General features: G+C 46.2%; 1 protein-coding gene across 3 annotated transcripts in view; it reads left to right on the top strand.

Moving 5' to 3' along the window:
• FHOD3 (formin homology 2 domain containing 3) overlaps window positions 1–27,131 on the top strand; it is a 511,278-nt gene that overhangs the window by 203,591 nt on the left and 280,556 nt on the right. For all 3 annotated transcript variants that reach the window (XM_065932345.1, XM_065932348.1, XM_065932346.1), the window contains exon 4: window positions 24,700–24,767. In XM_065932345.1, the coding sequence (XP_065788417.1) occupies window positions 24,700–24,767 (68 nt within the window). The remainder of the gene's footprint in view (window positions 1–24,699; window positions 24,768–27,131) is intronic.

The following is a 27,131-nucleotide window of genomic DNA, read 5'->3' as shown; positions in this document are numbered from 1 at the left end:
GAAGATCTCAGCAAAATGCTCCCATCTCTCATGTCCTGGGTACTTCCTCCCTCGTGGCATCAGGAGAGTATCCAGACTTCTCTGGAAACTCAAGCCACTTGTAATGATAGTTTTCCTGTGCCGTGCTGGGGTAGAGGCTTTGGTAGTCTTTTTGCTTTTTAAAAGCATAATTTCTCTTTCTTTCTTTCTTTCTTTCTTTTTTTTTTTTTAAAAGCTTTTAAGTTGTTATTCTGCTGCTATTGGAAATGAACCTTCATTTCCTTCAGTTCTTTTCTTTCACTGGAAGAGAAAAGCAACAGGACTTGAAGGAAGAGGGGAGTGGGGAAAATCATTGCTGCTTTCTGTGTTTGCTCTCTGCATCTTTTTTCTTAGTAAATTGCCTCAGGAATTTCTGCAGTCAGCTCTAATCTGCTCTTGAAAGGCCTCTTTTGGACCACACTCTTCAAGTGAGCCAAAACTCTCTCTAAGACTACAGGGTTTGAGAGGAGACAATGAAAAGAAAGGGGGTATTAACATGTGGCCCTTCTATTAAGACTGTGAAATTTCCTTAAGTTGTAAATGTGGCTGGGAAAAAGGGGGAAAACTCCACTTTTGGGGGAGGCAGCACTTACCATCTTCTTCTCTTCCCTCTCTTTTTTCTTTCTTCCCTTCCCACCTAAGTTGGTTGCAGCAGAGAGTGGTTTTTTCTTTTTTTTTGTCTTGGGCTATCTTACCTGTTTTTATTATTTTTAAATTAATCTTTATTGGAGTATAGTTGATTTAAAATGTTGTGTTTCTGCTTTACAGCAAAGTGAATTAGTTAGTTAAAATATATATTCTCATATAAGTCATTACAGAGTATTGAGTAGAGTTCCTTGTGCTAAGCAGTAGGTCGTTATCAATTATCTCTTTTATATATAGTGGAGTGTATGTGTCAATCCCAACCTCCCTTTCCCCTTTGGTAACCATAAATTTGTTTTCTGTATGGCAGCAGAGAGCTTTTTATACATTTCTGAAAACAGGCATTTTGTGTTCTACTGGTACCATGGACAGATACCAAAAAATATTTTTGTCTCCTCTTGGTATTTTGAATTAGCATCTTCCTTCAAAATAAACATAAAATGCAAATGACAAAAATTTGACTTTTATTATCACTTCCAAAGTCAGTTAAACATGGCAATTTTGGAAATAGGTTGAACACATCTTTATATAAAACACCAAAGACAAAGGTATTTTTTATCTGACAGCTGGTGTTTTCGAAAGTTTTTCTCTCCCCTCCTACCCACTAAGGAAAATGTCCTTTTGCTATCACATCAGAGGCAGTGTTTCTGAACTTGTGATTTCTGCCATTAATTTAGTTGAAATGAATTCATGTTTCCTTAATTCCTAACAAGGGTGTGAAGCAAGCTTGTGACTATTTTATGCCCAGACCTGGGTTGGATTTCTTAAGGAATTAGGCAGAAGGTGGGTGGGTGTGTGTGTGACACTTTATCTGTCTTAAAGATCGTGAAAGTTATTCCTAGCTCTCAGAAATTATAAAAAAGAAGGGGGCGGAAACAGATCAAACCCTCTATTCATAGGATAAGAGGAAGAGGAGGGAGGGAGGAAACTTTCATTCACTTCACAGAAATGTATTCTGTATTGTTATGTGCCAGCCACTGTTTAAGGTCCTGGGGCCACAGCAATGCATAAATTAGACAGAAGTCCCCGATCTCTGTGAACCTTCCACTGCAGTGAGAGTGGGAGAGAGATAGATGATAAACAGGGTAAAAAAGTAAAATATAGCGTGTCACAGTGATCAATGGCATGAGAAGAAAGAAAGGAGTGGGGTTTTGAAATGTGTGTATTTGAGTGCATGTTAGATATTTTAAAATAGGGAGCCAGGGGAGCTCTCAACCAGAAGGCGATGTTTTCAAGGGAATGGCAGGCTTGTAAGAGGGAAGCAGGGTGAGCAGGTCTGAGGCCCGTGCATAACCCAGCTGAGGGGTGACTGCTTCAGGCCAGAGGGGTGGCAAGTCAGGGGTAAGAAAGGTTGGATGAGGAATTCCTTGCTAGATCAGAGTAGCGGGTATGGGAGAGAGAAACAGGAAGCCTGGCCTCAGGGTTTTACCTGAGCCTCTGACACAGACCCTGTGGTCCCTCTCTGTGACCTCTGCAGCTGTCAGCGAGGGTTTTCAGTTTGTGCTGTTTTATAAGTGAGTGTTTGTCACTCAGTCGTGTCCGACTCTTTGCAACCCCTGAACTATCGCCCACCAGGGGGCTGTCCATGGGGTTCTCCAGGCAAGATTGCTGGGGTGGGTAGCCATGCCCTTTTATACTTGATGTAACTGCTTCCACATTAGGTAACACACTCCCGGAAGCCAACCTAGTTCCTTTTTGTCTTTCTTTCATCCTTCCGAGAGTCCAGTAAATGTTTGTTGACTTGAACTGAATGGTCTATTCCAGGATCAGTGCTTTAGAAACACAAACCATTGTTGAATACCTACCCGGTGTAGAATGCATGACTCAAAATGTTAGTCATGATGGAGTCTTCCGTGAGCCAACTAGGCGCGCTCATGCACTCTGAACGCCACAAGCAGAGGAGGGGAGCCTTGCTCCCACTGCGGCCCCCGAGGCTCACTGTCCTGACTCTAGAGCCACCCAGGTGACCGTGCTTTGATTGGGGGTGGGGGTGGTTTGGAAGAATCTGGGATTTTACTGGGTGGTGTATTCTCTGGTTAGAAGGCCAGTCACTGAAAATGACCCAGGGTTTTCAGTATGTCCCGAATCCAGGACAAGCCAATAAGGCAGTATGGCGGCTGGAGGGGCAAGAGCAGTCTGAGGAGGGGGGCACTTCCGGCAATGAGGAGGGGCACTTCCGGCCATGAGGAGGGGGCACTTCCGGCCATGACCTGGCTCATCTTGCTGCTCCACTCAGCACAGCCATCCTGTGTTGCTGAGCCAGCTGGGTGAGGAGAGCAGTAGTCACCTCACACCTGCCCTCTCCTCTTCCTGGCTGCTCAGCCTTGTGTGTTTTGCTCTAGTTTAATCCGTTTATTGAGTGTGAGAGTCACAGGTGTGTCAGGAGAGTCCACGCCCCACTGGCCCCTTTTGTTTCATTACCAGTGAAAGGGCTTCCCAGGTGGCACTGGTAGTCAGGAACCCTCCTGCCGATGCAGAAGGCGTAAGAGACCTGGGTTTGATCTCTGAGTCAGGAAGATCCCTGGAGAAGGACATGGCAACCCACTCCAGTGTTCTTGACTGGAGAATTTTCATGGACAGAGGAGCCTGGCGGGCTACAGTCCATGGGGTCACAAAAAGTTGGACACGACTGAAGCGACTAAGCACTGCACAGCACACCAGGTGAAAAAAGTCATAATTCATGTTAGTAAAATGCATCTCCAAGTATTTTCACAGGAGCAAGTGGGTTCTATGTTACCCCTGTTTTTGATAAAGGGCTGCCTCAGAGGTGATCTGTGGGGAAATGGTGGACTGCCTTTCTTAGTGACATCTTGATTATCGTACATTTCACTGTTGGGCAAGCACTGAATCGTCTGTGATGCTGGTTACTGGGCTCTGAGGAGCAGGTTTTGGAGCAGAGGCTTTCGTGGTAGCCACCCTCAGTGCGGCCTTCAGATTCTAACTTCCCATCCCTGGTGGAGGGGACTCTCCTAGCAATCCAGGCATTGACCTGGCCCAAGGTCAGTGCTTTTCCCAGCATGGTCCTGGACCCTTTGAATCTGGTGGAACTTCGGGCCGCCTCAGATGGACAAACTCCAGGTCTCCATTCTGCTAGCTCCCAGGTGATTTCTGTGCACATTCAAGCATGAGAAAATCAAGGGAACCACGCTCTAGCTGGTCTGTTTTAAAATAAGTCATATCGTGACAACCCCAGCTGTGGCTCCTTCTCCATCATGAAGGTTCCTCTCCTCCAGACAACCACGCCTCTCATTGCTTCCGTTTTGTTGCTGATCCTCAAAACTTTTGTCTCTTTACGAGTCTCTTAAATTCAACACACGCTGCCTCCGAAAACGTGCAACCAGTTTCCAGTGATTTGCTTTGCTCTCAAATGTGGGTGTGGCTGTACCCGCCTGCCCCTCCCATGCCACGTGTGGGCCTGGCTTGGGGGGGAAGCTTAGCTCTTAAAATTCTGACTTGACTCAATGTAGCTGCTAAAAATCCTTCCCTGACTTAGGGCCGACTTGGCTTCTACATCCTGTAAATACAGGTATGAACGGGTGGAATGAGGCTAAAATTGTCTCAGGCCCCAATGGCAATCCAAAAAAACAAGGCTCATAATTTTTAGCCCGGGAGAAAAGCGAAACAAAACCCCCGCTTCCTTGAAGGGCAAAGCAAGGGTTTGGGCGCTCGGTTTTGTTCTAATGGCACCTTCGTCTGCAGTCAGTGTTTGAGGGAGCCTCTGAGTGTGCTATAATGACGGGTGTTCAGTCTCTTTCCTGAGGACGGAACTCCAGCCCCCCAGGGGGTGTGGTGAAGGCTGGGGCCCTGCTGTCCGACCACAGAGATTACTGAGGACAGTTTCCATGCCTGTGGCTCCGATCTGTGTGGAGGCGGGGCAGAGCCCAAGGGAGACCATCTGGGGGGCAGCGAAGGCAGCCACCCCTGCCGGCCTCCCAGTCCTGGTTCTGTGGGCACAGCCTTGTAGCTGGAGTGGCTGCCTAGACAGTGGTTCACATGGAGGGCGTGGCAGAGCCAGCCCCGTACCCCGTTATCCCTCACTCCTGTTTTTACTCCTGGAAATACCTTCTGAGCTTGGAAAGGAGTGGGAGTCACTGTCTGAGTCTGGGGGAAGTGTGTGTGGAGCCTGGGCATTAGGGCGGGTGGGTGGTACATCATCTGTACAAAGGTGCTTTAAGCCCCACTCCCTTCCCCACTGTTGTCACCTGTAGTCAGAAGCTGAACACTTGCCCTGCTGAAATAACCAACCTGCAGTAGGTCTGCCAGGATTCATGGTGACTTGAAAACTGTATTGTGATGTTGGAAGGGCACGCCCTTGCTGGCCTTTCCTTCTCAGTGTCCTGTACTTGTGACTTTTAAAAAAAATTTTAATTTTATTTTTTATTACTTTTGTTGGGTGCACGGGGTCTTTGTTTTAGTGCATGGGCTTGGTAATTGTAACCTGAGGGCTTAGTTGCCCAGCAGCATATGGGCTCTTAATTCCCCAACCAGGGATTGAACCCGTGTCCCTACCTTGCAAGGCAGATTCTTAACCACCAGATCCCCAGGGAAGTCCCTGTGACTGTCTTTCTAAAGCCTCCCGTGGCCCAGAGCCCAGTGCCCCTGGATGGTGGAGGCAGTGAGGGTGAGCTTGCACCCAGGAAGCCCAGCGTGGCCCGTGGTTTCCTCTTCAGCTGCTCCTCGCCCTCCCTCCTTGAAAATCCAGTGCTTTCCCTTGAAGGAAACCAGGTGAATCATGTGGCCCCCCCTCCACGTGGAGCTGTTCCTCTGGAGGCTGAGGCCCTGGAGGAGCAGGGAGGTCAGAGTCAGCCGGATCTGGGGAGCAGGCCTTCTGGGCTGGGGTTGGGAGCGGGGTGGGGGAGGCTGGAGCCCTTTAACTGGCTGACACGTGGCACCACCGTGGCAGGTCACAAGTCCACTGAGTGAGCCTGAAACGGCCCCAGCCTGGTACATACTGTAGGGACATAGTGTTGGCTGGGTGAATGCTATTCACCTGAGTAAACAACTCATTTTCCCAGAGTTTACCTGCCCTCCTCTCTGTCCAGTGTCACCATACAGCTCCTTATTCTGTGGGAGGACTTAAAACTCGGTCAATAGCCGAAGGTATCTAACTGTGAGTCTGTCTCCCTTTAGATTTGAAGCTCCTCATGGTAGCACTGTATTGTGCTCATCTTTTTTTTTTCCTTTTAAAAGGAAGACTTTATTATTTATTTATCTGGCCACACCACACGGCATGTGGGATCTTAGTTCCCTGACTGTGGATCGAACTTGTGCCCTCTGAAATGGAAGTGTGGAATATTAACCACTGGACCCCCAGGGATGTCCCATATGTTCATCTTTGAGGCCAGCATGCAGTGCCTCTCCCCTAAAGTGACTGCTTGTTAAGTGATTGTTCAGAGTCACAAGGCCCCTTCCCTGTGAGGTGTCACTGTCAGTTCAGTCGCTCAGTCATGTCCGACTCCCTGAGACCCCATGGATTGCAGCATGCCAGGCTTCTCTGTCCATTACTACCTCCCGGAGCTTACTCAAACTCATGTCCATTGAGTCAGTGATGCCATCCAACCATCTCATCCTCTGTTGTCCCCTTCTTCTCTGCCCTCAATCTTTCCCAGCATCAGGGTCGTTTCCAAGGAGTCAGTTATTCACATCAGGTGGCCAAAATGTAAGAGTTTCAGCATCAGCATCAGTCCTTCCAATGAATATTCAGGACTAATTTCCTTTAGGATTGACTGGTTGGATGTCCTTGCAGTCCAAGGGACTCTCAAGAGTCTTCTCCAACACCACAGTTCAAAAGCATCAACTCTTCGGTGCTCAGCTTTCTTTATAGTCCAACTCTCACATCCGTACATGACTGCTGGAAAAACCATAATTTTGATTATGTCACTGTGTCACTGTACAGCTCCCTATGCCATGGGAGGACTTACCACCAGACCAACAGCTAATTTCATTAGGACATGTGTACTGATTAAGTATCAAGTCTAGAAATACCGATTCCACTGAGAGGTCCAACCGTAGTTGTTCTGGTCCTCTTCTCTCTGATGGAGTCTGCCAGAAGCTGAATCCACATTGTTTCCTGTGTTCTCCAGGATGCTGGGCTTAGCTAGCTTTTACCGTGAAGCGGACAAGAGCAGTCACTCTCGGCTTGTTTCATCTTTTCACTGCACGACTGCTTGCTCAGCCTTCCTCAGCACAGGACTTGGAAATAAACCCAGAGGGAGAGTCAGCAGGTCAGGGAGGATAAGGAGGCAGCTTGTCCTTTTGATATGTAGAAACATTTGGTTCAGATATGTTGATATGTAGAAACATTTGGTTCAGGAGTTTGCTCCACATGACAAAACCGGTATTTAAGGCTTGCTGTGCTTAATTGTAAAAATAACAACATGATTTTCCTTTTACTGTGGTCCCTACTCCCTCTTGGTTAGTGAATAAACTCTGAGAACAGTCGTTTTGAAAACCATGTTCTCTGCTGCAGTTTTGTTGCATGCTATGATACTCACTGTAGATTAACGGCCATTTCCATCTTGAAGAGTACTTGCAGAGCCTGGCCCCATGGGGTGGGTCAGGTGAAAGCCTGAGTTTTGCCGTCTTGGTTCCATGACATGATTGATGCCAGGTTGTTCCCTTTTGACCCCAACTAATGATCCTTATCTTCTCCCCAAGGGTTAGACAGTCACTTCTTTTTCTCCAAGTGTTTAGGGCAGGGATGGGGAACATTTTCCCTGTCAAGAGCCATTGACCCCAGGAAGGAAGAGACCATTTCTTCGCAGGAGTGATGGTGCCTTGGAGAGGCACCCCCGGGGCCCAGCTGGGCCTGTCTGAGCTCAGGCGACCTTCTCAGCAAGAAGGAGCTGACAGATGACAGGAGCTGCCTTGCTAGCTTGGGTTCAAAGGCCTGACTATTCACTCTGGAGGGTCTTGGGTGTGTTCTAGAAACGTATTGAAGCCTTTGGGGCTGGCAAGAGAAGGAAAAGTCATCTTTATTGGGCAGTAAAATGTGCCAGGTGCTTTGCCAATATTATCGCATTCTTTATCACATTGCTTTGGAGTGTTGGAATGTATGTTTTTTAATCCCGTTTTGCTGATAAGAAAACCAAGGCACAGAGAGGAATATCTTCCAAAATACTAACGTCAATTTAGGAGCCTGAGTGGCGGCAAGATCCCGGGCCATGATGGAATGGCGCGGATGCCACGTACAGACCGGAGCAGTGCATGGTGCGGGGCGAGGGTCCTGCCAGCTGGTTGTGCAGGGGAGGACAGCAGAAGTGGACACAGCGTCCCCAACAGTGGGCACGAGAGAAGCTGGGGGACCACTGGAGGCAGGTTCTGTGGGCTGAGTCTGGGGATAATGAAGTGTTTCATCACGGCCCAGACTAGGACAGTCCTGACAATGGTCAGTGCCCAGGTAAGAGGCTGAGTAGTTTCACTGTGTGTTCTCAGGAGCTGTTTGGGGTTGGGGTGTGTGGCTTGGAGCCATTGTGCTGAGACGGTTCTCTTCTCTTAAATTGCTCCCCCTGGAGAGTAAAGCCACGTTGGGCCTCATGCCCCATTGAGAGGGTTGGTCTCCCGTGCACATGGCCACAGGCTCTGGATGCTTCCAGAAGCTCAGATAGAGAATGCACTGGTTTGATCAGGAAGCTTCTTTTCCATTTGTGCCCAGTCAGAGGCTGGTGAGAAGGGCTGAGCTGCGGGCAGTGACTCCATCATGCTGTGGCCAGGTCAGGGGTGGGACCCGCCGGCAGTGCAGTTTCTGTGTCGTTGTGAAAACAGAACCAGAAAGAGAAATATAAGTCATTTTTTTTGGGGGGGGGGGAGCATGTTTAAATGTTTCCACTTAATTCTGAAATTAAGAAAGGGAATGATAAAAGCTCATAAATTATTTTGAGTTCTCCAGAATCCTAATCTGGGGAGAAGAGAGGAAAGGAAGTAGGAGCTGTAAGGGGAGGAGGCGGGAAAGTCAGGAGGGCAGGGGCCAAGCCAGTGCAGGAGAGACAGGCGTGGAGATGGAGGGAGCGGAAGAGATCTGAAGTGAAGGGTGCCCATCACCTGTTTTTCACACCACTGGTTGCCACAGGGTGTTTTTGCTGCTTTTCAGATGCTAATGATCTGATTACCCCGGGTCAGCAGCCTTTTTTGCGGGTGGTGTCAAAGTGCGGACCCTCTGGGCCCCAGCCTGGGTCCTGAGGGCTGGACCAGTGACCACAGGGATGGATGGTGTCTGAGGGCCCTTCTCTCTCTCCACCATTCTTTGATCCCGGGGAAAAATGAAGGCGTGTTTTGAACAGAATTCCTATTCATTAAGTGGCTGGCACTAGCTGACCCCAGGCTTTTTGCCTCTGAGAAGGATCACTTTTGTTTAAGAAGAAATGTGAGCGGACTGGACGGAAGTGCCCTTCGCTGGGGCCCAAAGCTAGCTGGTGGCCTCCGTTCAGAGGGAAAAATCGGTTCCTATGAAGGGATTCAGAACTCAGAGCTCTGCCTGGACCGCCTTCCTCAGTAAAGGTGAGGAGGGTGGGGGCAGGGTTCCCAAGGTCGCAGGCAGAAAGAACATGGACCTGGGTGGGGCTCGGCAGGGGGTGATGACAGATGAGCAACTGTAATTCCAAATCTGGTGCAGTGTTTCGGTGGACAGCTCCTTGGAGGCTGCTCGCCTCTTGCAGGGGGGCCTCCCATGTTCCTTGCTAGCACCGTACCTGTGTGCCCCCGTCTGCTGTTGACACGTTGTCTTTGTCACTGACTGCAACCTTCATGAAGCCAGGCTGTGTCTCATGCATCTCTCTTACTCCCCATCCTGGCATGGCACTTGGAGCCAGTGATCATTTGAAGGAAGGGAAGCCTGCTGAGTGCTGCAAGAAGCATCCTGGGATGCCCAGGGTCCTGAAAGTTCTCTGTGTCCTGCTCTTCAGAAGTCAGGGAAGGCTACAAATCTGGGCTAAAACCATATACACAAATATGCCTGGAACTTCTCTGTAGATGGTCTTTTAGGGACCCATGGTTAACAGATCCTGGTCTTAGGCAGTAGAGGGTGTGCATCTGTCCATGAGCCATGTATCCTGAGCCTGGTCCCTTGCCAGACTGTCATGGATGCAAGTTGGTTCTTGAGCAGGGAGATCACATAAGTGCGTGTGGAGAGAGACCAGTAATGCTTTGTGGCAAATATGCTGAGTCTCAGGCCTGCCCCCACATGTGTACAGAGGAGTTACACAAAGCAGTGCCCTTCATAAACTCCAGGCTTATGGCCCTTCACTTCCTGTGGTTCACCTTTGATATTTTCTGATAGACACCATTTTGGTGGGAGGGCAGTTCTAATGCTATAGAAAAGATAAAAGTCCAGAGTTCCCATATGCCCTTCCAACCTCCCCCAGTTCCCCCTGTTATCAATATCATGCATGAATGTGGTACACTGTTAATAATTGATGAACAAATATTGTTTTTCATCATTATACATTAAAATTTTATGCGTTATACATTTAAAAGTTTTATATTGGAATATAGTTGATTAACAGTGTTGTATGGCTTTCAGATGTGCAGAAATTGATGCATTTTTGTTGACTCTAAAAATTGTAGTTTGTAGTTTATCAGGGTTCATTCTTTGTGCTGTCTGTTCTGTGGGTTTAGACAAATTTGTAATGAGATATCGCCACCATTACAGTACCATGTAAAATAGTTTCACTGTCCTAAACATCCCCCATGCTCGACCTAGTCGTTCTTCTCTCTTTCCCTCCGAGTCCCTGGCAACCACTGATCTTTTTGCTGTTGCCATGGTTCTGCCTTTTCCAGACTGTCAGATTGTAGGAGTCATACAGCGTGCAGCCTTTTCAGATTGGCTTCTTTCACTTAGTAACACATGTTTAAGGTTCTGCCACGCCTGTTTGTGACTTGACAGCTCATTTCTTTTTACCACTGAACAGTACTCCATTATCTGAGGTGCTGCATTTTGTTATCCAGTCACCAATGAAAGGACCCTGAGGTTGCTTCCAAGTTTTGACAATTATGTTCGTAGATATGCTTTTCGTGTCTTAGGATGTGTGACCACAGGGGTGTGGCAGACTGGGTCTGTATCTTTGGGGACTGGGCTCATTCACAGAAGGTGAGACTAGCATCTCCTTAGGTTCTAACCTGTAAAGCTGTAACCAGGCCAGGTGTTGGGGGCATTAGAAGTCTGGATGGTTAGGGTTCCTCCTGGGTTTTGTTCCAGCCCCCTTAGTCAGTTTGGTCAATTAATTAATCAATTATTTATTTAGGTGCTAGGTCCTGGGGATATACAAGTAAGTTATTCATGGACCCTGATATCAGAATGCCCACAGTTTAGTGTGGAGACAGAATTGCAAAAGAATCCTTACTGTTGGGAATATTTAAACAAACACTGACTGAATAATTAAGGACAATGGCTGATTCACAGAGTTAAAAGGCACCGCCATCATCAGAACTCATTCCTGCTCGAGTGCTAAGTGTGACGATAGGGGTGAATACTGTTGGGGATGGGGAGGTGAGGGAGCTGTCTGCAGGAGGAGGTGACTTGATACCCAGGGAGGGGAGAGGTGGAAGAAACCAGGAAACCCTATTCTAGGCTGGAGTGTGAGGCTTCTTCTGATCCTCAATGAACCCCAAAGACTCATGGATGTCTCAGGGGGTCCTGTTCAAGGCGGGGGCACTGCTCGCTGGCCGTGAATGGCCAGACTCCCCCAGGGTCCTGGCTTCTCCACCAGCCCCGTCGGCCAGGCTGGAAATCTGCGCGTCCACGTGCTTTGTCTCTCAAGTCGACCCCTCCTCCTTGTCATCCTGAGGTCATTTCTTGGTTGCATGGTTCCAGCGTTCTCTTATCTGGTTTCCTGCTCCTGCCCTGTTCAAATTATCTGCCCTTATTGGCCAGACTGACAGTGAACTGGAAAGAAAACCCTGTCTCACTGGCTTCCTTCTCGCCTGAGAGACAAGAAGCTGAAACTCCAGGGCACAGCAGCTGGGCCCCCACCGCACTCCGGTGTGGACGCTCCGGGTGTTGTCAACCTGATGCTCTCCCTGCATGACCTGCCCACGCGCTGGCCCCACTGAAGTGCCGTCCACTTTAAACTCACTTCCGTCCTCAGCCATCCAGGCTGCATGCTGCTCTTCTCCTCCTCACGCTCCCCCTTTGCTCAGCCCTTCTCACACTGGTTGGTTTTCACTCGAGCCTCCGAAGTCTGTTCCACGTCACCACGGCTGAATCTCCATCTGCAGCCCCAGCTTCACAGGGTTTTCCACTCCTTTCTCCGTGGCCCCTTCCTATTGCCGTGTCTTTCTCACATGGCAGGGGCTTGGTCTGGGACAAACCTGTCCTCCCCAGTCTGCCATCAGCTCTCATGAGACTGTCTTTATTTCCCTCTGTCACCCAAGTGTTCAGCATACTCCCTGCTTAGTGAATAATAAAAGACTGTTAAAAAGATGATGTTATAAATACATAAAGGAAGATTGCACTCTAAGTGATCTAAGGATTAAAGAGGTCATCTTAGGCAGTCTTGCCTCGTTGGGTCTTGGGACCTTCTCATCGTTCACGTTTGGCCTCTTCCACCCTCAGGCTGAGGGGGCTTCCCCTTGGCCAGCCGGTGAGCCCCCTCATTCATCCCACTCACCATCATCACCACGGGCACTTGTCTCGGTTGGTCCCCAGAACAGAAGCCCTTGCTTTTATATATGTGTGTTTTCTCCTGAATTTACTTGGTGACAGGAGTGTAACGGTGAGGGTGTGAGTGAGTTTTAGTGACCCAGTTGTTTATTGTATAAACAGAACGTAAGGCCATCTCCATTTCTACTAGGCATCTTCTGTTACTCTTCCCCACTTCTGATAGCCTGTTATCCCAGCACTGGGGACAGCCTTGATGTCACTTCTCTGGCTTTGGTTCCTTCACCTGTGAAATGAGAATGTTGGATTAGATCAAGAATTCTTACCTCTGGACCATAGGATCCCCTGATGGCCTGTAGGAAGCTTCTGTGTACCCATACCCTCTGAAACTATATTAACATTTTGTGTGTCTGAACATCTTTTTATAACTTGTGTATGACTTTCAAATGAGTCTGAGACTCCCAATCACTGGAAAAAATGGTTTCCAAAATCTGACCCAGCAGTTTTTTTTTTTTAACTGAAAAATAGTTTCTATGGTGTCACTTTTTTTTTCCCCTTTAAAATATCGTCATGGTAACCGAGTATCAGTTTCAGGCTGAGAGGGGTTATTCTTCCCAGTCACTGGTGTATCATGTGGCACTATTGGATCCAGGGGAAGAATTTCCAGGGTAGAATTTCTTTGACTCACTCGGTGTTGACAGTAACTTGGTCTGTGGGCTTCCCCAGCTGGGGAAGAGAAGCATAGCCTGGGCTTGGCCACTGACCTTCAGATTGTCTTTTGTCATATTTTGCCAGTTCTGAGTGGGGAGTCTGATGTCACAGCTACATCCAGGCAAAGCAGAGGCTCATTTCTCATTGCCACATCTGAAAATTCATGACAGTTGCGGTTCTCTGTAGCTGGTGCAAACAGATTTTTAAATATAGACGTGGCATTTTGCCAATGAATAAATATCCTGTCTACATGTGACGTCTTTCATAGCAGCCCAAGGGTAGAAAGAGGGTTACTGTCTTTCCATATAGAGGAAGGACCCCTAGGTCTTGATCCCAGTTCCCCATGGAGTGCTTGGTGACTGAATGCCTCTTGGTGAGATAAGAGGGTGCTATAATTGTTAAAGTCAGTGAGTTTTATGGGCTTGAAAACATGATATCCTGGATGTATCTCTCACTTGCCTACTTCCCCAGACTTACCCACAGATGCCTGGGGTTCTTCCCCTCCATATTCTTTCACCAACATAACTAGTTTTTTATCTGGCTTCACTGGTAGCTCAGATGGTAAAGAATCTCCTGCAATGCAGGAGATGAGGGTTCGATCCCTAGGTCAGGAAGATGCCCTGGAGAAGGGAATGGCTACCCACTCCAGTATTCTTGCCTGGAGAATTCTATGGACGGGGAGCCTGGCAGGCTACAGTCCATGGGGTCGCAAAGAGACAGACACCACTGAACGACTAACACTTCGCTTCACCAGTTTGTTATACTGGTTCCTTGTCATGTTTTGGTCTTTGCCCCCACGCTGAGGTTTTCTTTATCGTGCTCTTGCCTGAGCAGGCAGCATAGGACCTCTGTGGCCGTGCTTTTCAGCACTGAGATTTTCGAGCCATGCAGGTTTCCTTTCCAAAGACAGAAGGTCTCTGATGGCCTTTGATTAATTTGCCCTCAACTCATTATTGTAAGCTAGTTTAGCGTATAATACAGTAATTACATCTCTTAAAGGAACATATTTCATTTTAAACAGAATCGTGGAAAGGAAAGACGGGAGGGCTTATAAGACTTTAACAAATGATGTTCTGATTACACCTCTTTTCCCCACCACCTACCATAGGCTCCCAATTGCCCAGATTCAGCCTGGAATGGCGGAGGGGGAAGAATAAATGCACCTGGGCTGTGCTTCGCCTGAAAAATAATGAATGGATGTATAATCGCCCCCTCCTACAGCTTCTCCCCAGTTGCTGGGCCCAAAGCCCTCCTCCCTCCAGGGGGCCTCTCTGAGCCAGAACCGCAGGCCACCCCTTTCTGTGCTGGCGGGAGGGGCCTTTGCACACTTCCTACCCGGCAGTGTCAGAGTTTCAGGAGAATGGACAACCTTGGGGAATACAGGCTGATCCCAGCCCTACATTTTACACATGAGGGTTCTACTTTGGGTCTGACTGTTGTGTGCTCTTGAGGTTTGTTAGGAAGGGTCCCACATTTTACTACTTAGACCCCAGGCTTTCCCCTCCCAGCACCCCCAGGCACCTTTTCCCCTGGTGCTCTGACTCAGGACTCTCAAATTGAGTTTCAGTGGTAAGAACCATATTTTTCCTTACAGCCCCCACCACCCAGTGGGAGGGGAGTTACACCACTCTCGCTGGCCTCTGTTCACAACCCAGGTGGACACGGAGGAGAAGGGAGCACCTCTGAGCTCCTGGGAGACAGGTGAAGGTCACATACAGGTAGAGGCTGTGAGGCTCTCCTCTTACTGGATTCAGCTGGACTCTGCCGTCCCTCCCTGTACTCAGCATTTGGGGTCTTTTTTTCTTTTGCATCACCTGATATGCAGGCAGTGTGCACATGTGGAATTCCCTCCCTTGAGACTTGGGATCCATGAGGTCTACGCAGCATATCAAGTATGAGTGGAGGGTCAGAGGACCTCTAAGCTCTGCTCCATCATCCACAAACTGAAGCCAAGGGTGCATCTGCACCTGCGTGCACAAACCCAGAGACATGCATGTGAGACCTACATAGAGCAGAGCCTGCAGTCATTGATGGCAGACCAGGGACGCACCAAGGTTATCAGTCATCCTCACTGAGGAAGCTTTGGCTTCACCATGTAACCCGAGACTGAGCGTCACACCTGAATACACAGGCTAGAAGTAGGACTTCTTGATGTTCAGTAGGCCCGCATCCAGGAAGCACATCAAGCACACCCTTGGGAAGCTGGCAGGCCATCCTCTGTTTCCTGGGTGAGCCCTTCACCCTCTAGTCTTGGCTGAAGAGGAGGCCAGCACAGCCATGGTGAATCTGACTTTGTGTGTGGTTAGGCCTGGATGCAACATAAAAGCAACACCCAGTTCCTCAAACTCAGAGTGTCCCCCAGCATTTAAAGCTCCAAACCACACCACCCATGGCCTGGCTAGCCCAGCAGCATGGAAGCCAGGACCTGGACTGGGGAGAAGGACTGCTTCTCCTTCGGCCTGTGTGGGCCTCTTGGGCCCATCAAAGGGCATCAGCAGTCTTTGGTTTGGGTGCAATGTCTGACGTGGGAAAACATCTGCTGGTTCCTCTTCTACCAGCAGGAATTGTACCTCTTCATAAAATGACAATTTGTCATTTACGAACATCCTTGGTCCCTGATCCTTCCTCACCTCTAGGTAAACAGTGGTGTCTCCTAAAGTATATGTTCATCAACAGAACAGTCACGTAGGGCAGAGGGGCTGTTTGGTACCATGCGTTTTTTAAGATAGATGGCAATTTTGAGTTTCAGTTAAGTACTGATTATTTTATACCACAATGTTGGTTCTTTCTAGAGAGGTAATATCAATTGCCTTTTCAAAAAAAAATATCAGTACTCTAGAGTAATATTTCTTTGAATGAGTATTTGGTCATTTAAATTTCGACCACAAGGATGGTGATTCCAGTGTTGTTCTCATATGATTTGGGGGCCAACTCATGACATTTATTAAAATGTTTACTACATAGAACAAGGAAAGGTTTGCAGTACTTTGGGAGAGGGTGTCTTTCGTCATAAAAATGAACTTTTGCTCCCTATCACTTTTATTAAAGATTTAAAAATTAAAACAAAAAGCTACAATTTAACAGACAGATTTCTGAGGTACACCTCACCTAGGACTTTATAGCTTAGAGTTAAAAAACAAAGTATTTCAAAGGATATTTCAGCCAAAATATATAATGTAAATAAAGTTAGTTGCTCTTTTGAGCTTTGGTTTTAAAAACTAAAACATTAAAATTTACAACTTGCTCTCAGAAGTCTGTATGATAATTTTCTCACATTAAAGACAGAATTATTATTTGGAAACCATGCTATTTTTTTTCAGCTTTGTTTGAAATGTTTGTGCCTAGTCATGTCTGACTCTCTGTGACCCCATGGACTGTAGCCCGCCAGCCTCCTCTGTCCATGGACTTTTCCAGGCAAGACTACTGGAGCAGGTTGTCATTTCCTACTCCAAGGGATTTTCCCAACTCGGAGATCGAACCTGCATCTCCTGTCAGCAGGCAGATTCTTCACCAGTGAGCCATCTAGGAAGCCCTCTTGTTTGGAATAGATAATTATTTAAATAAAATGTATAACTAATTTTTAAAAAGTTAGAGACAATTGGAATGAAAATTGTTTACTCCTTGAATAGAAATTACTGTTTGTTTTAATTCAGACAACTGGCAAAAAAAAAAAAAAAGGACAGGGAGAGATTTTTGGCACCACTCAAGGATATCTTTGGCATTTGTTCAAGGATGTTTCTCATCAAAGGGTGAGGCCTCCCTGAGGTCTTCTGTCGTGGTGTCACAGAGAAGTTATTTGTGATGTCCTGGAGGTTAAAAACACAGAGAATGCATACCAATTAAAAGATAAATTGGATAAAAACAAGTTTCAACTGTATCTACAAGGAATTCTACATAGACAGGTTAGAAAGAAAAGGATGGGGAAAAGATAGACTATGCAAACACTAACCAAACATTCATCATTTAAGTATCAGAAAAATAGACTTTAAAAAGGAATATTTCTGGGGAGGAAGAGAAGCATTACATGGTGCGTGCATACGTGTGTGCTCAGTAGCTCAGTCATGTCTGACTCTTTGTGACCCCGTGGACTGTAGCCCACCAAGCTCCTCTGTCCATGGGACTTCCTAGGCAAGAATGCTTGAGTGGGTTCCCATTTCCTCCTCCAGGGGATCTTCCTGACCCAGGGATCAAACGTGTGTCTCTTGCATCTCCTGCATCGGCAGGTATATACTTTACCACTGTGCCACCTGGGTGACCGATTACATGGTGATAGATGGTCTATTAACCTAAAATCCATAGCCTTTCTAATTGTGAGCATACTCAGCAGTTGAACTTCAAAGGACCTAAAGTAGAGGCTCATAAAACTGAAAGAAGAAATAGACAAATCTAGTGTAATAGAGATTTCAATACTCCTCTCACAGTAAAATATAGAACAGATAAACAGAAAATTGATTAAGAGAAGACCTGAGCAGTACTATCATTCAACTTGACCTAGTGATTATGGAATGATTCAGCCAATAAAGTAGAATACACATTCTTTTCATGTGTCCATGAGACAGTCATCAGGATAAACCATATTCTGGATCAGAAAATAAACCTTAATAAATTATAAATATTTGATATTATAACAAAGTATATGTTTTTACCATATAGAAATTGAAATTGGTAACAGATATCTGAAAAATCCCCAAATGGTTGGAAGCTAAGCAGTAGCATAGCACCTAAATAAACCAGAGATTAACATCAACAACAAAAACTCCACAGGTTTAAGTTGTTCCCTTTTGAAATGAATGAAATGTTCACAACCATTCAATTTTGAATGGAAAGAAAAGAAAGCAATATATGTAAATTTTCAAAATGCTGCTGAGGTAGTGCTTAGACAGAAATTTATAGCATTAAATACTTACATTCAATAAGAAGAAAGTCCTCAAATCATTTAAGTTTTCACCATAAAAAAACAGAGCAAAAGAGCAAATTAAGCCAAAAGTAATCAATAAAATAGAAATCAGAAAAGCAATGAAAACTGGAATGAAAAAAACAGAATGAAATTAAAAGCTGATTCTTTGAAAAGATCAATAAAATCTATACTCTTATAGCCTGATTGACCAAGCATGAAAGAAAAAAGACAGATCACCCATATCAGGGATAAAAGAGAGGCTGCAATAGTCAGTAAATGGATAAGGGAGTATCATGATGAACAGCTTTATATTGTTGAATGATATTGAATAATCCATAGTTTAAAACCTTTTATTAAAGGGAACTCCAGGTGCAGGTAGCTTCATTGGAGAATTCTGCCAAACATTTAAAGAATGAATAATACCAAGTCTACACAAATTTATTCTTGAAGATGAGAGAACACTCCCAATTCATGAGGTTGGCATCATCTCAATGTCAACAACATCACAAGAAATGAAAACTGTAGATTAATGTTCCCCGTGAATAATAATGTAAAAATCCTCAACAAAACATTGTAATTCTCAACTGAATTTTTTTTCTATTAAGACTTACTCCCTATTTGAACCCTCCTACTCTGTTGGCAGGAATGTAAATTGGTGCAGTCACAATGGAGAACAACATGGAGTTTCCTCAAAAAACTAAAAATAGTTGCCAGATCCAACAATCCTACTCCTGGGCATATATCTGGACAATTCAAAAAGGTACATACACCCTTCATGTTTATAGCAAGAACATTTATAGTCGCCAAGACATGGAAACAACCATTGACAGATGAATAGATAAAGATGTGGTACATATATTCAGTGAAATATTACTCAGCCATAAAGAAACAATGAAATAATGCCATTTGCAGTAACACAGATGGACCTAGAGATTATCATACTAAGCAAAATAAGAAAGAGAAAAACAAATACTATATGATATCACTTATATGTGGAGTCTAAAATACGATAGGAACTTATCTATGAAACAGATTCACAGACACAGAGAACAGACTTGTGTTGCCAAGGGAGAGGGATGGTGTGGGAGGTTTGGATTGGGAGTTAGGGACTAGCAGATGCAAAATGTTACATATAGAATGGATAAACAACAAGGTCCTGTTGTATAGCACAGGGAACTATATTTAATATCCTGTAATAAAACATAATGGAAAAGAATATGGGAAAAAAAAAACCACAGAATCACTTTTCTATATACCAGAATGTAACATAACATTGTAAATCAACTATAGTTCAAAAAACTATTTAATCTTCATTTTAAAAACTGATTATTTTTATTATAGCACCAAGTGCTAAAACCTTAGCAGCCAGAACACAGCAAACCATAATCTTCATTTACATGAATTGGAAGCCATGACAGATCACTGGTAAATAAAGGAGACTCTAACTGGGATATTGTGAATCTATGAAAGATACGTTTCTGCCCATCGTTTGGTGTTACATAAGCAAAAAAGTCTAATGCAAGCCTTATTATGTTGTAAAGAGGTACCTGGAATTGAATCTCTCCTCTACTGATGCCCTTCCTGGACAAGAGAAATCTGCCCTTGTTCTTCCAGGTATATTAGCCCCATGCTTGCATTTGAGAACTTTATTCTTTTTAAAAGAGGTATTGACTAAAAACAAAGTCTGTCCCTCTAAGATTTCAGGTTCTGGTATATTAGCTGTAGAAAGTGGAGGAAGAGTGATCTCCCAGGGACCTGGCTTCTACTACAAGACGGACGCAGTTCACACTATTTATTCAGTTCAGTTCAGTTCAGTTGCTCACTTGTGTACGACTCTTTGCGACCCCATGGACTGTAGCATGCCAGGCTTCCCGGTCCATCACCAACTCCTGAAGCTTACTCAAACTCATCTCCATCAAGTTGGTGATGCTATCCAACCATTTCATCCTCTGTCATCCCCTTCTCCTCCTGCCTTCAATCTTCCCCAGCTTCAGGGTCTTTTCAAATGAGTCAGTTCTTCACATCAGGTGGCCAACGTATTGGAGTTTCAGCTTCAACATCAGTCCTTCCAATGAACACCCAGGACTGATTTCCTTTAGGATTGACTGGTTTGATCTCGTTGCAGTCTAAGGGACTCTCAAGAGTCTTCTCCAAAACCACAGTTCAAAAGCATTGATTCTTTGGTGCTCAGCTTTCTTTATAGTCCAACTCTCACATCCATACATGACTACTGGAAAAACCATAGCTTTGACTAGATGGACCTTTGTTGGCAAAGTAAAGTCTCTGCTTTTCAGTATGCTGTCTAGGTTGGTCATAGCTTTTCTTCCAAAGAACAAGCATCTTTAATTTCATGGCTGCAGTCACCATTGGCAGTGATTTTGGAGCCCAAGATAATGAGGTCTGTCACTGTTTCCACTGTTTCCCCATCTATTTGCCATGAAGTAATGGTACCAGATGCCATAATCTTAGTTTTCTGAATGTTGAGTTTTAAGCCAATTTTTTCATTCTCCTCTTTCACTTTCATCAAGAGACTCTTTAGTTCTTCTTCTCTTTCTGCCATAAGGGTGATGTCATCTGCATATCTGAGGTTATTGATATTTCTCCCAGCAATCTTGATTCCAGCTTGTGCTTCATCCAACCCAGCATTTTGCATGATGTACTCTGCATATAAGTTAAATAAGCAGGGTGACAATATACAGCCTTGATGGTGATATCCATGTGTAGAGTCTTCTCTTGTGTCGTTGGAAGAGGGTGTTTGCTATGACTAGTGTGTTCTCTTGGCAAAGCTCTGTTAGCCTTTGACCTGCTTTGTTTTGTACTCCAAGGCCGAATTTGCCTGTTACTCCAGGTGTCTCTTGACTTCCTACTTTTGCATTCCAGTCCCCTGTGCGGAAAAGGACACCTTTTTTGGGGGGTTAGTAGTAGAAGGTCTTGTAGGTCTTCATAGAACTGTTCAACTTCAGCTTCTTCAGCATTACTGGTCAGGGCATAGGATTGGATTACTGTGATATTGAATGGTTTGCCTTGGAAATGAACAGAGATCATTCTGTCATTTTTAAGATTGCATCCAAGTACTGCATTTCCGACTCTTTTGTTGGCTATGATGGCTACTCCATTTCTTTTAAGGGATTCTTGCCCACAGTAGTAGATATAATGGTCATCTGAGTTAAATTCACCCACTCCAGTCCATTTTAGTTCACTGATTCCTAAAATGTTGATGTTCACTCTTGCCATCTCCCGTTTGATCACTTCCAATTTACCTTGATTCATGGACCTAACATTCCAGGTTCCTATGCAATATTGCCCTTTATAGCATTGGACTTTCCTTCCATCACCAGTCACATCCCCAACTAGGTGTTGTTTTTGCTTTGACTCTGTCTCTTCATTCTTTCTGGAGTTAGTTCTCCACTGATCTCCAGTAGCATATTGGGCACCTACCGACCTGGGGAGTTCATCTTTCAGTGTCCTGTCTTTTTGCCTTTTTATTACTGTTCATGGGGTTTTCAAGGTAAGAATACTGAGGTGGTTTGCCATTCCCTTCTTCAGTGGACCACTATTTGTCAGAACTCTCCACCATGGACCCATCCGTCTTCGGTGGGCCTATATGGCATGGCTCATAGTTTCATTGAGTTAGACAAGGCTGTGGTCCATGTGATCAGTTTGTTTACTTTTCTGTGATTATGGTTTTCATTCTGACTGCCCTTGATGGATAAGGATAAGAGGCTTATGGAAGCTTTCTGATGGGAGAGACTGATGAGGGGGACACTGGGTTTTGTTCTGATGGGCGGGGCCAAGCTCAGTAAATCTTTAATCCAATTTTCTGTTGATGGGCGGGGTTGTGTTCCCTCTCTGTTGTTTGGCCTGAGACCAAACTATGGTGGAGGTGATGAAGATAATGGCAACTCCCTTCAAAAAGTCCGGTGCACTCACCGCTGCACTCAGTGCCCCCGGCCCTGCAGCAGGCCACCACTCACCCACGCCTCCACTGGAGACTCCTGGACACTCACAGGCAAGTTTGGGTCAGTCTCTGTGGGATCACTGCTCCTTTCTTCTGAGTTCTGGTGCTCACAAGGTTTTTATTTGTGCTCTCCAAGATTCTGTTTCCCCGGTCCTGTGTAAGTTCTGGTGGTTCTATGGTGGGGTTAATGGGACCTCCTCCAAGAAGGCTTATGTGATACCCAGGTCTACTGCACCCAGAGTCCTTGCCCCTGCAGCAGACTGCCACTGACCCTGAGGAGACACTCAAACACAGTTCTGGCTCAGTCTCTGTGGGGTCTCTGGGTCCTGGTGCACACAAGGTTTGTTTGAGCACTCTGAGCGTCTCTGGCGGTTATGGGCTTTGATTCTAAACACGGTTGCCCCTCTTACTGTCTTGCTGGGGTTTCTCCTTTGCCCTTGGGCATGGTGTATCTTTTTTTGTTGGAATCCAACCTTCTCCTCTTGACGGTTTGTTCAGCACCGAGTTGTAATTTTGGAGTTTTTGCAGAAGATGAGCACATATCCTTCTACTCCGCCATCTCTATTTATTACCATGTCTTTTGAGGCCACACATATATTAATACTTCAGAGGTCAACTGTGAGTCATTGGGCCTCATTTTTTAGGGTCTGTGATGAACTAGATGTTTAGTTTGGGGATGGTTGATTCTTTTGGAGTCTTCCCGGCTCCTTGTGTTCAGGAAGACAAGGAGTGATTCTCTCTCAATTGAAACAGTGCGTAATTATCAAGTGACTGGGGATTGTGTATTGTATTTACAGGTGGGGAGCTGCATGATGGGCAAACACTAGGAGGCCCTGGGATCAGACCCCACAGAATCCTGCCTCTGCCCGTTAAGATGTGTGTGTAGATTGTGAGTCTGTAGGAGACTGGTCTGCCCCAGGAGCTGAGAGAACAGGGTGTCTGCTGCTCGACAAGTTGGTATGTGTGTGTGTGGGGGGCAGGCCTGTGTGACCAAGGGATTGGCAGCCCACGGAAAGGATTTGGGGTTTGTTACTCAGCGCCGTGGGCAGCCACTGAAGGGTTTGAATGGGGGCAGGGATGTTTTCAGGTGACTGTTTTCACCCTGTCCTTCCAGCCTTGGTCTGGAGGATGTGTGAGAAGAGGAGAAATGGGCAGGGTGTCCATAGGAAGGCCTTTGAGGAAGCTATTGCCATTCAGAGGCTGAGCCAGGCCCATGCTCCATCATTTTAAGTCTCTCTCAGATGGGAACCTTCCATCACCTCAGATGGGGCACTTCTAGAGCCACAGTACAAAGAGGCATGTCCTTCTCACAACCAGACTTCTGCTAAGTCATCTAGATCTGTGCATTTCATCCCCTTCCACTCACACGAGAGGAGAACATGGCTCTGCCCATCACCTCCCCATAGGCTGGCGTTGAAGCCCAAGGTTGCCGACCATGCAGGTGACATTACTTTGAAATTCATAATTCTAAGTATTTTAAGTAATTCTGCTCCATCACATCAGTGCTGGATTTAACACACAAAACCATCTTCCTTTAGATCTACTATTATCTGGTCCCCCTTTTTGGACAATGAATCCAAGGTTTAGAAAGGTAACATACTTCACCCAAATCACACACCAGGTTGAAATGCAGGCCCTTGGATTGCTTAGTCTTTGCTCTGAGTTCATTCTTCACTACTGTGTCCTCAGTCCCTAGAACAGCGCCTGGCAAGTGCTCAGTAAATGTGCGCTGGATAGTTTATATTGGGGCGCTCTGACACACCATGTTAGGAACCCAACCCCAGGCACCTGAGCTACCTGGGAAGCCGAGCGGAATCTACACTCCTGGGAGTCTGCATGCACCAGAAGAATTGGACGCTCCCTGCATTCTCCATGCCTTCAGCACATTCTGACCAGTGAGGACTTGGGGCATACCCATCCGCCCCTTCTGCTCACATTGACCTCTGGAGGATGGGTCCTGGGTCAGGCTCCCCTCCTTGTGCATGAGGCCTGGTACATGTTACATGTGACTGGTTATAGAATTCAACCTGAATATCGAGCACCAGAATACTGACAGGGGCTCCTGCATCTGCCTTGCTCCAGGCCAGGACCCATCTTCTAACCCATCTCATATGAGGGAGAGTCCAGGTACAGGCAGAGCTAAGACTAGGTCCCTGCTGGAAGGGCCAGCACCAGGTGGGGGCCAGTCAGTCCTTAGAGACACCATGCTGCTCTTGGTTCTCTTGAGGTGAGCCTCAGATCCCAGGGAAAAGGAAGCAGTTTGAAGCTTCCTGAGCCCGACTGTGGAGAGCATGGTGATGCAGGCCTGTGAGACATGGAAGCAGGAAACAGGAGGATGAGTTCTGTTTTGGCTGTGTTAATTTTCCTGATAGAGTTGACCATCAAGTATCAAGTCTGTGGTGGTGGTTTAATTGCTAATTCGCATCTGACTCTTGGGACCCCACGGACTGTAGCCCACCAGGCTCCTCTGTCCATGGGATTTTTTGAGGCAAAAATATTGGAGTGGCTTGCCATTTCTTTCTCCAGGGGATCTTCCTGACTAAGGGATGGAACCTGGGTCTCTTGCATTGGCAGGCAGATTCTTTACCAACTGAATCACTATGTCTGTAAACAACTGGAAATGGAGCTCTGAAGAGGGGGAGGTGAGGGCTGAGGGTGCAGATTAGGACACTTCCCCACACTCATAATCCCCTCTTCCTGCCTCCTGTAATGGCTGGACTGTTCTTTGCACCATTAGAGGTGGGGCTGCATCCTGAATGAAATGAATTTGTTTTACTCACCTTTCCAACGGAAGTTCTGTAATTGCTCACACCCTGTCTCTATTTTTACCATCTGTTGCATCAGTTTAATGAATTTTATATGGTGTGTTCTTTATTTCAGAAAAACTGTACAACTCCACTGGACGAGATTTAAGAAGGGCCCTCTTCTCCCTGAAGCAGATATTTCAGGTAAAAAAAGAAAAAAAAGTAATGTCAGGTTCTGCTTTTGCATTGCTGTGGGATTAGATGCAGGCAAGTTTATGCCTTTTACCGATTACAAAAAGAGAAACACTTTAGAGTACAAAGTAAACTTTGGTCAAAATATCAGTTAAGAGTATTTTTACCATATCAAATATTTCAAATGATAGGAAGTAAAGAAAACATCATCAGAATTACAATATTTTTCCATGTTTACTTCAGATTAAAAAAAAAAAACCTACTACAAATGTAATTGAAGTCTTCTGTTCTGCTGCATACTGGCCACCCTCTTGGGGTCTCTTCTCTACTGAATGTCAGATATAGTGTTTGCCATGCAAACGCACATTTCTATACTAATGGTGAATATTCTCCCGCAACATGTGACATTTTTTTGTGTCACTTGTATGTGCATGCTATCATGCAGCATGTATCCTGATGCAGTTTACTTGGTGAGAACGAGATCAGTGTGGGCATGACCCAGGTAACTGTGAGTGTCACTGTGTGAAGGAAGTACAGTTTGTCTTATTCATCATCTGTTGGTGGACATTTGGGTTCCTCTCCAGGGTTCTGCGGTTACAAATCATGCTGCTAGGGACACGCCCCCTTGTGTGCATGTGTGGGCATCTCTGTTAGGTTCCATCTTATCCTTTGCCCCAGACTTTCCCTCTGCTTCTCCCCTGGGCAAGTCACGAGCTTAGTGAAGAGGGCTGGGACTGGGGTGCAGGCAAACTCCAAGCTGTCACCCACAGGAGACTTCAGGGAAGAGAGACAGAGAGCCAGGGTCTGAGAGTGAGGCCGCTGTGCCAGGGCAGGGTCAGGAAAGGCAGGATGAGCTTCGTGGAGAAGATGGCGTTTGCATTGAGCTCGTGTCTGCGTGGGTTCATCGTTCTTGCTCTCATATTAGACTCTAGGGTGTAGTCAGTCCATTTCTCTTTAGTTCCCATCTCTTTCACATCCTTAAAGAATTTTCTGTCAGTGATAGCTCCAGCCTAAGTGGCCGTCTCCTTCATGGATGTTTCCTGTCTCCGGGGGATTGGCAGAAAGGCAGGCCAACAGGCCATCCCGCCTGCACGTTCTTGTCCCATTTTAAAACCTGTTCAGCCGTGCACGCCCTCATCTTTTTCCCAGAGCAGAACCCTTCTCAGTGACAGTGTTTTTGGAGAAGAGTCCTCATGTCTCATCTTCCCACACTACAGGTGTGACCCTGAGTCACCATTGTCCCTTTAGATCGCACATCTCAGAAGTGCCCTGAGGTTTGGGGTCATCCTTGGTTCAGGCCGTTTCTTCTGGGAGAGTTGTAACAGCTGTTGTGGACACAGTTCCGTCCTCCACAACTCAGTCCATCCTCCAGCTTCCACCAGAGGCGGCTCACGACGTGCTTCTCACGCTGGTTCCGTGTAGCCTTATGGGTTACATCTGAATCTCTCAGGACAACGCTGAGGCCCTCTGGCTCTGGCCTCTGCAGCTCACCTCCCTTCCTTTGCTGCAGGGACATCTCACTGTGATTGTGTTCTGGGAACAAGCCACGCCCTTTCTCTTCTCTTCCTTCGCCCCCAGACCTATTGCTTCTATCCCAGGATGGTTCCTCCCCACATCCCCTCCTCATGTCCCTCAGTTTTCCACCCCATGTCTCCTCCTGCCAGGGATTCTCTAGATGAACCCTCAATTCAGTCAAGGGCTCTCCAAATACCTCTATTGCTGTGCTTACCTCTGGAACAGAGCTTGAGATGCTCCAGGCTTGTCTGAGTCCAATCACCTGTGAGCTCCCTGGAGTCCATCACTGACTCTTTGGAGCCTCATGCAGTGGCTGGTGCTACTGAAGCAATAGATGAACAGACCGGGTGATTGGAATACTCTTCTTAAGGGTGTCTGTCTTCAGTCTTTCCTCTCTTTTATTTGAGTAAATGCTTCACTAATTACTTGTCCCCAAGTTTCACTTCCCATGTATTTATCAGTGTCTCCTTGCCTTTTTTTTTTTTTTTCAATTTCAGTAAGCTTTTTTCTCCCCCCAAACTTATTTACTTTTAATCAAAGGAAAATTGCTTCACAATATTGTGTTGGCCTCTGCCACACATCAACATGACTCAGCCATAGGTATACATGTGTCCCCTCCCTCTTTAACTTCCCTCCTATCTCCCACCCCTTCCCACCCCTCTAGGTTGTTACAGAGCCCTGGGTTGAGTTCCCTGGGTCATATAGCAAATTCCTATCAACTGAACAAAACAGAACTTACTTTACGCTCTGTTATGTCCTTCTCTAGAACTCAGATTCCTGACAGCAGCTGGGCTGGGCTCGTACTATACTGCCGGAAGTCCACACTCATGACATTCCACACCCTCACTCGCATCACCCTTC

Source organism: Muntiacus reevesi, chromosome 4 (assembly GCF_963930625.1).
Source record: "Muntiacus reevesi chromosome 4, mMunRee1.1, whole genome shotgun sequence".
NCBI lineage: Eukaryota > Metazoa > Chordata > Mammalia > Artiodactyla > Cervidae > Muntiacus > Muntiacus reevesi.
The sequence above is the reverse complement of the archived record's forward strand: the minus strand, read 5'-3'. Positions and strand labels throughout refer to the sequence as shown.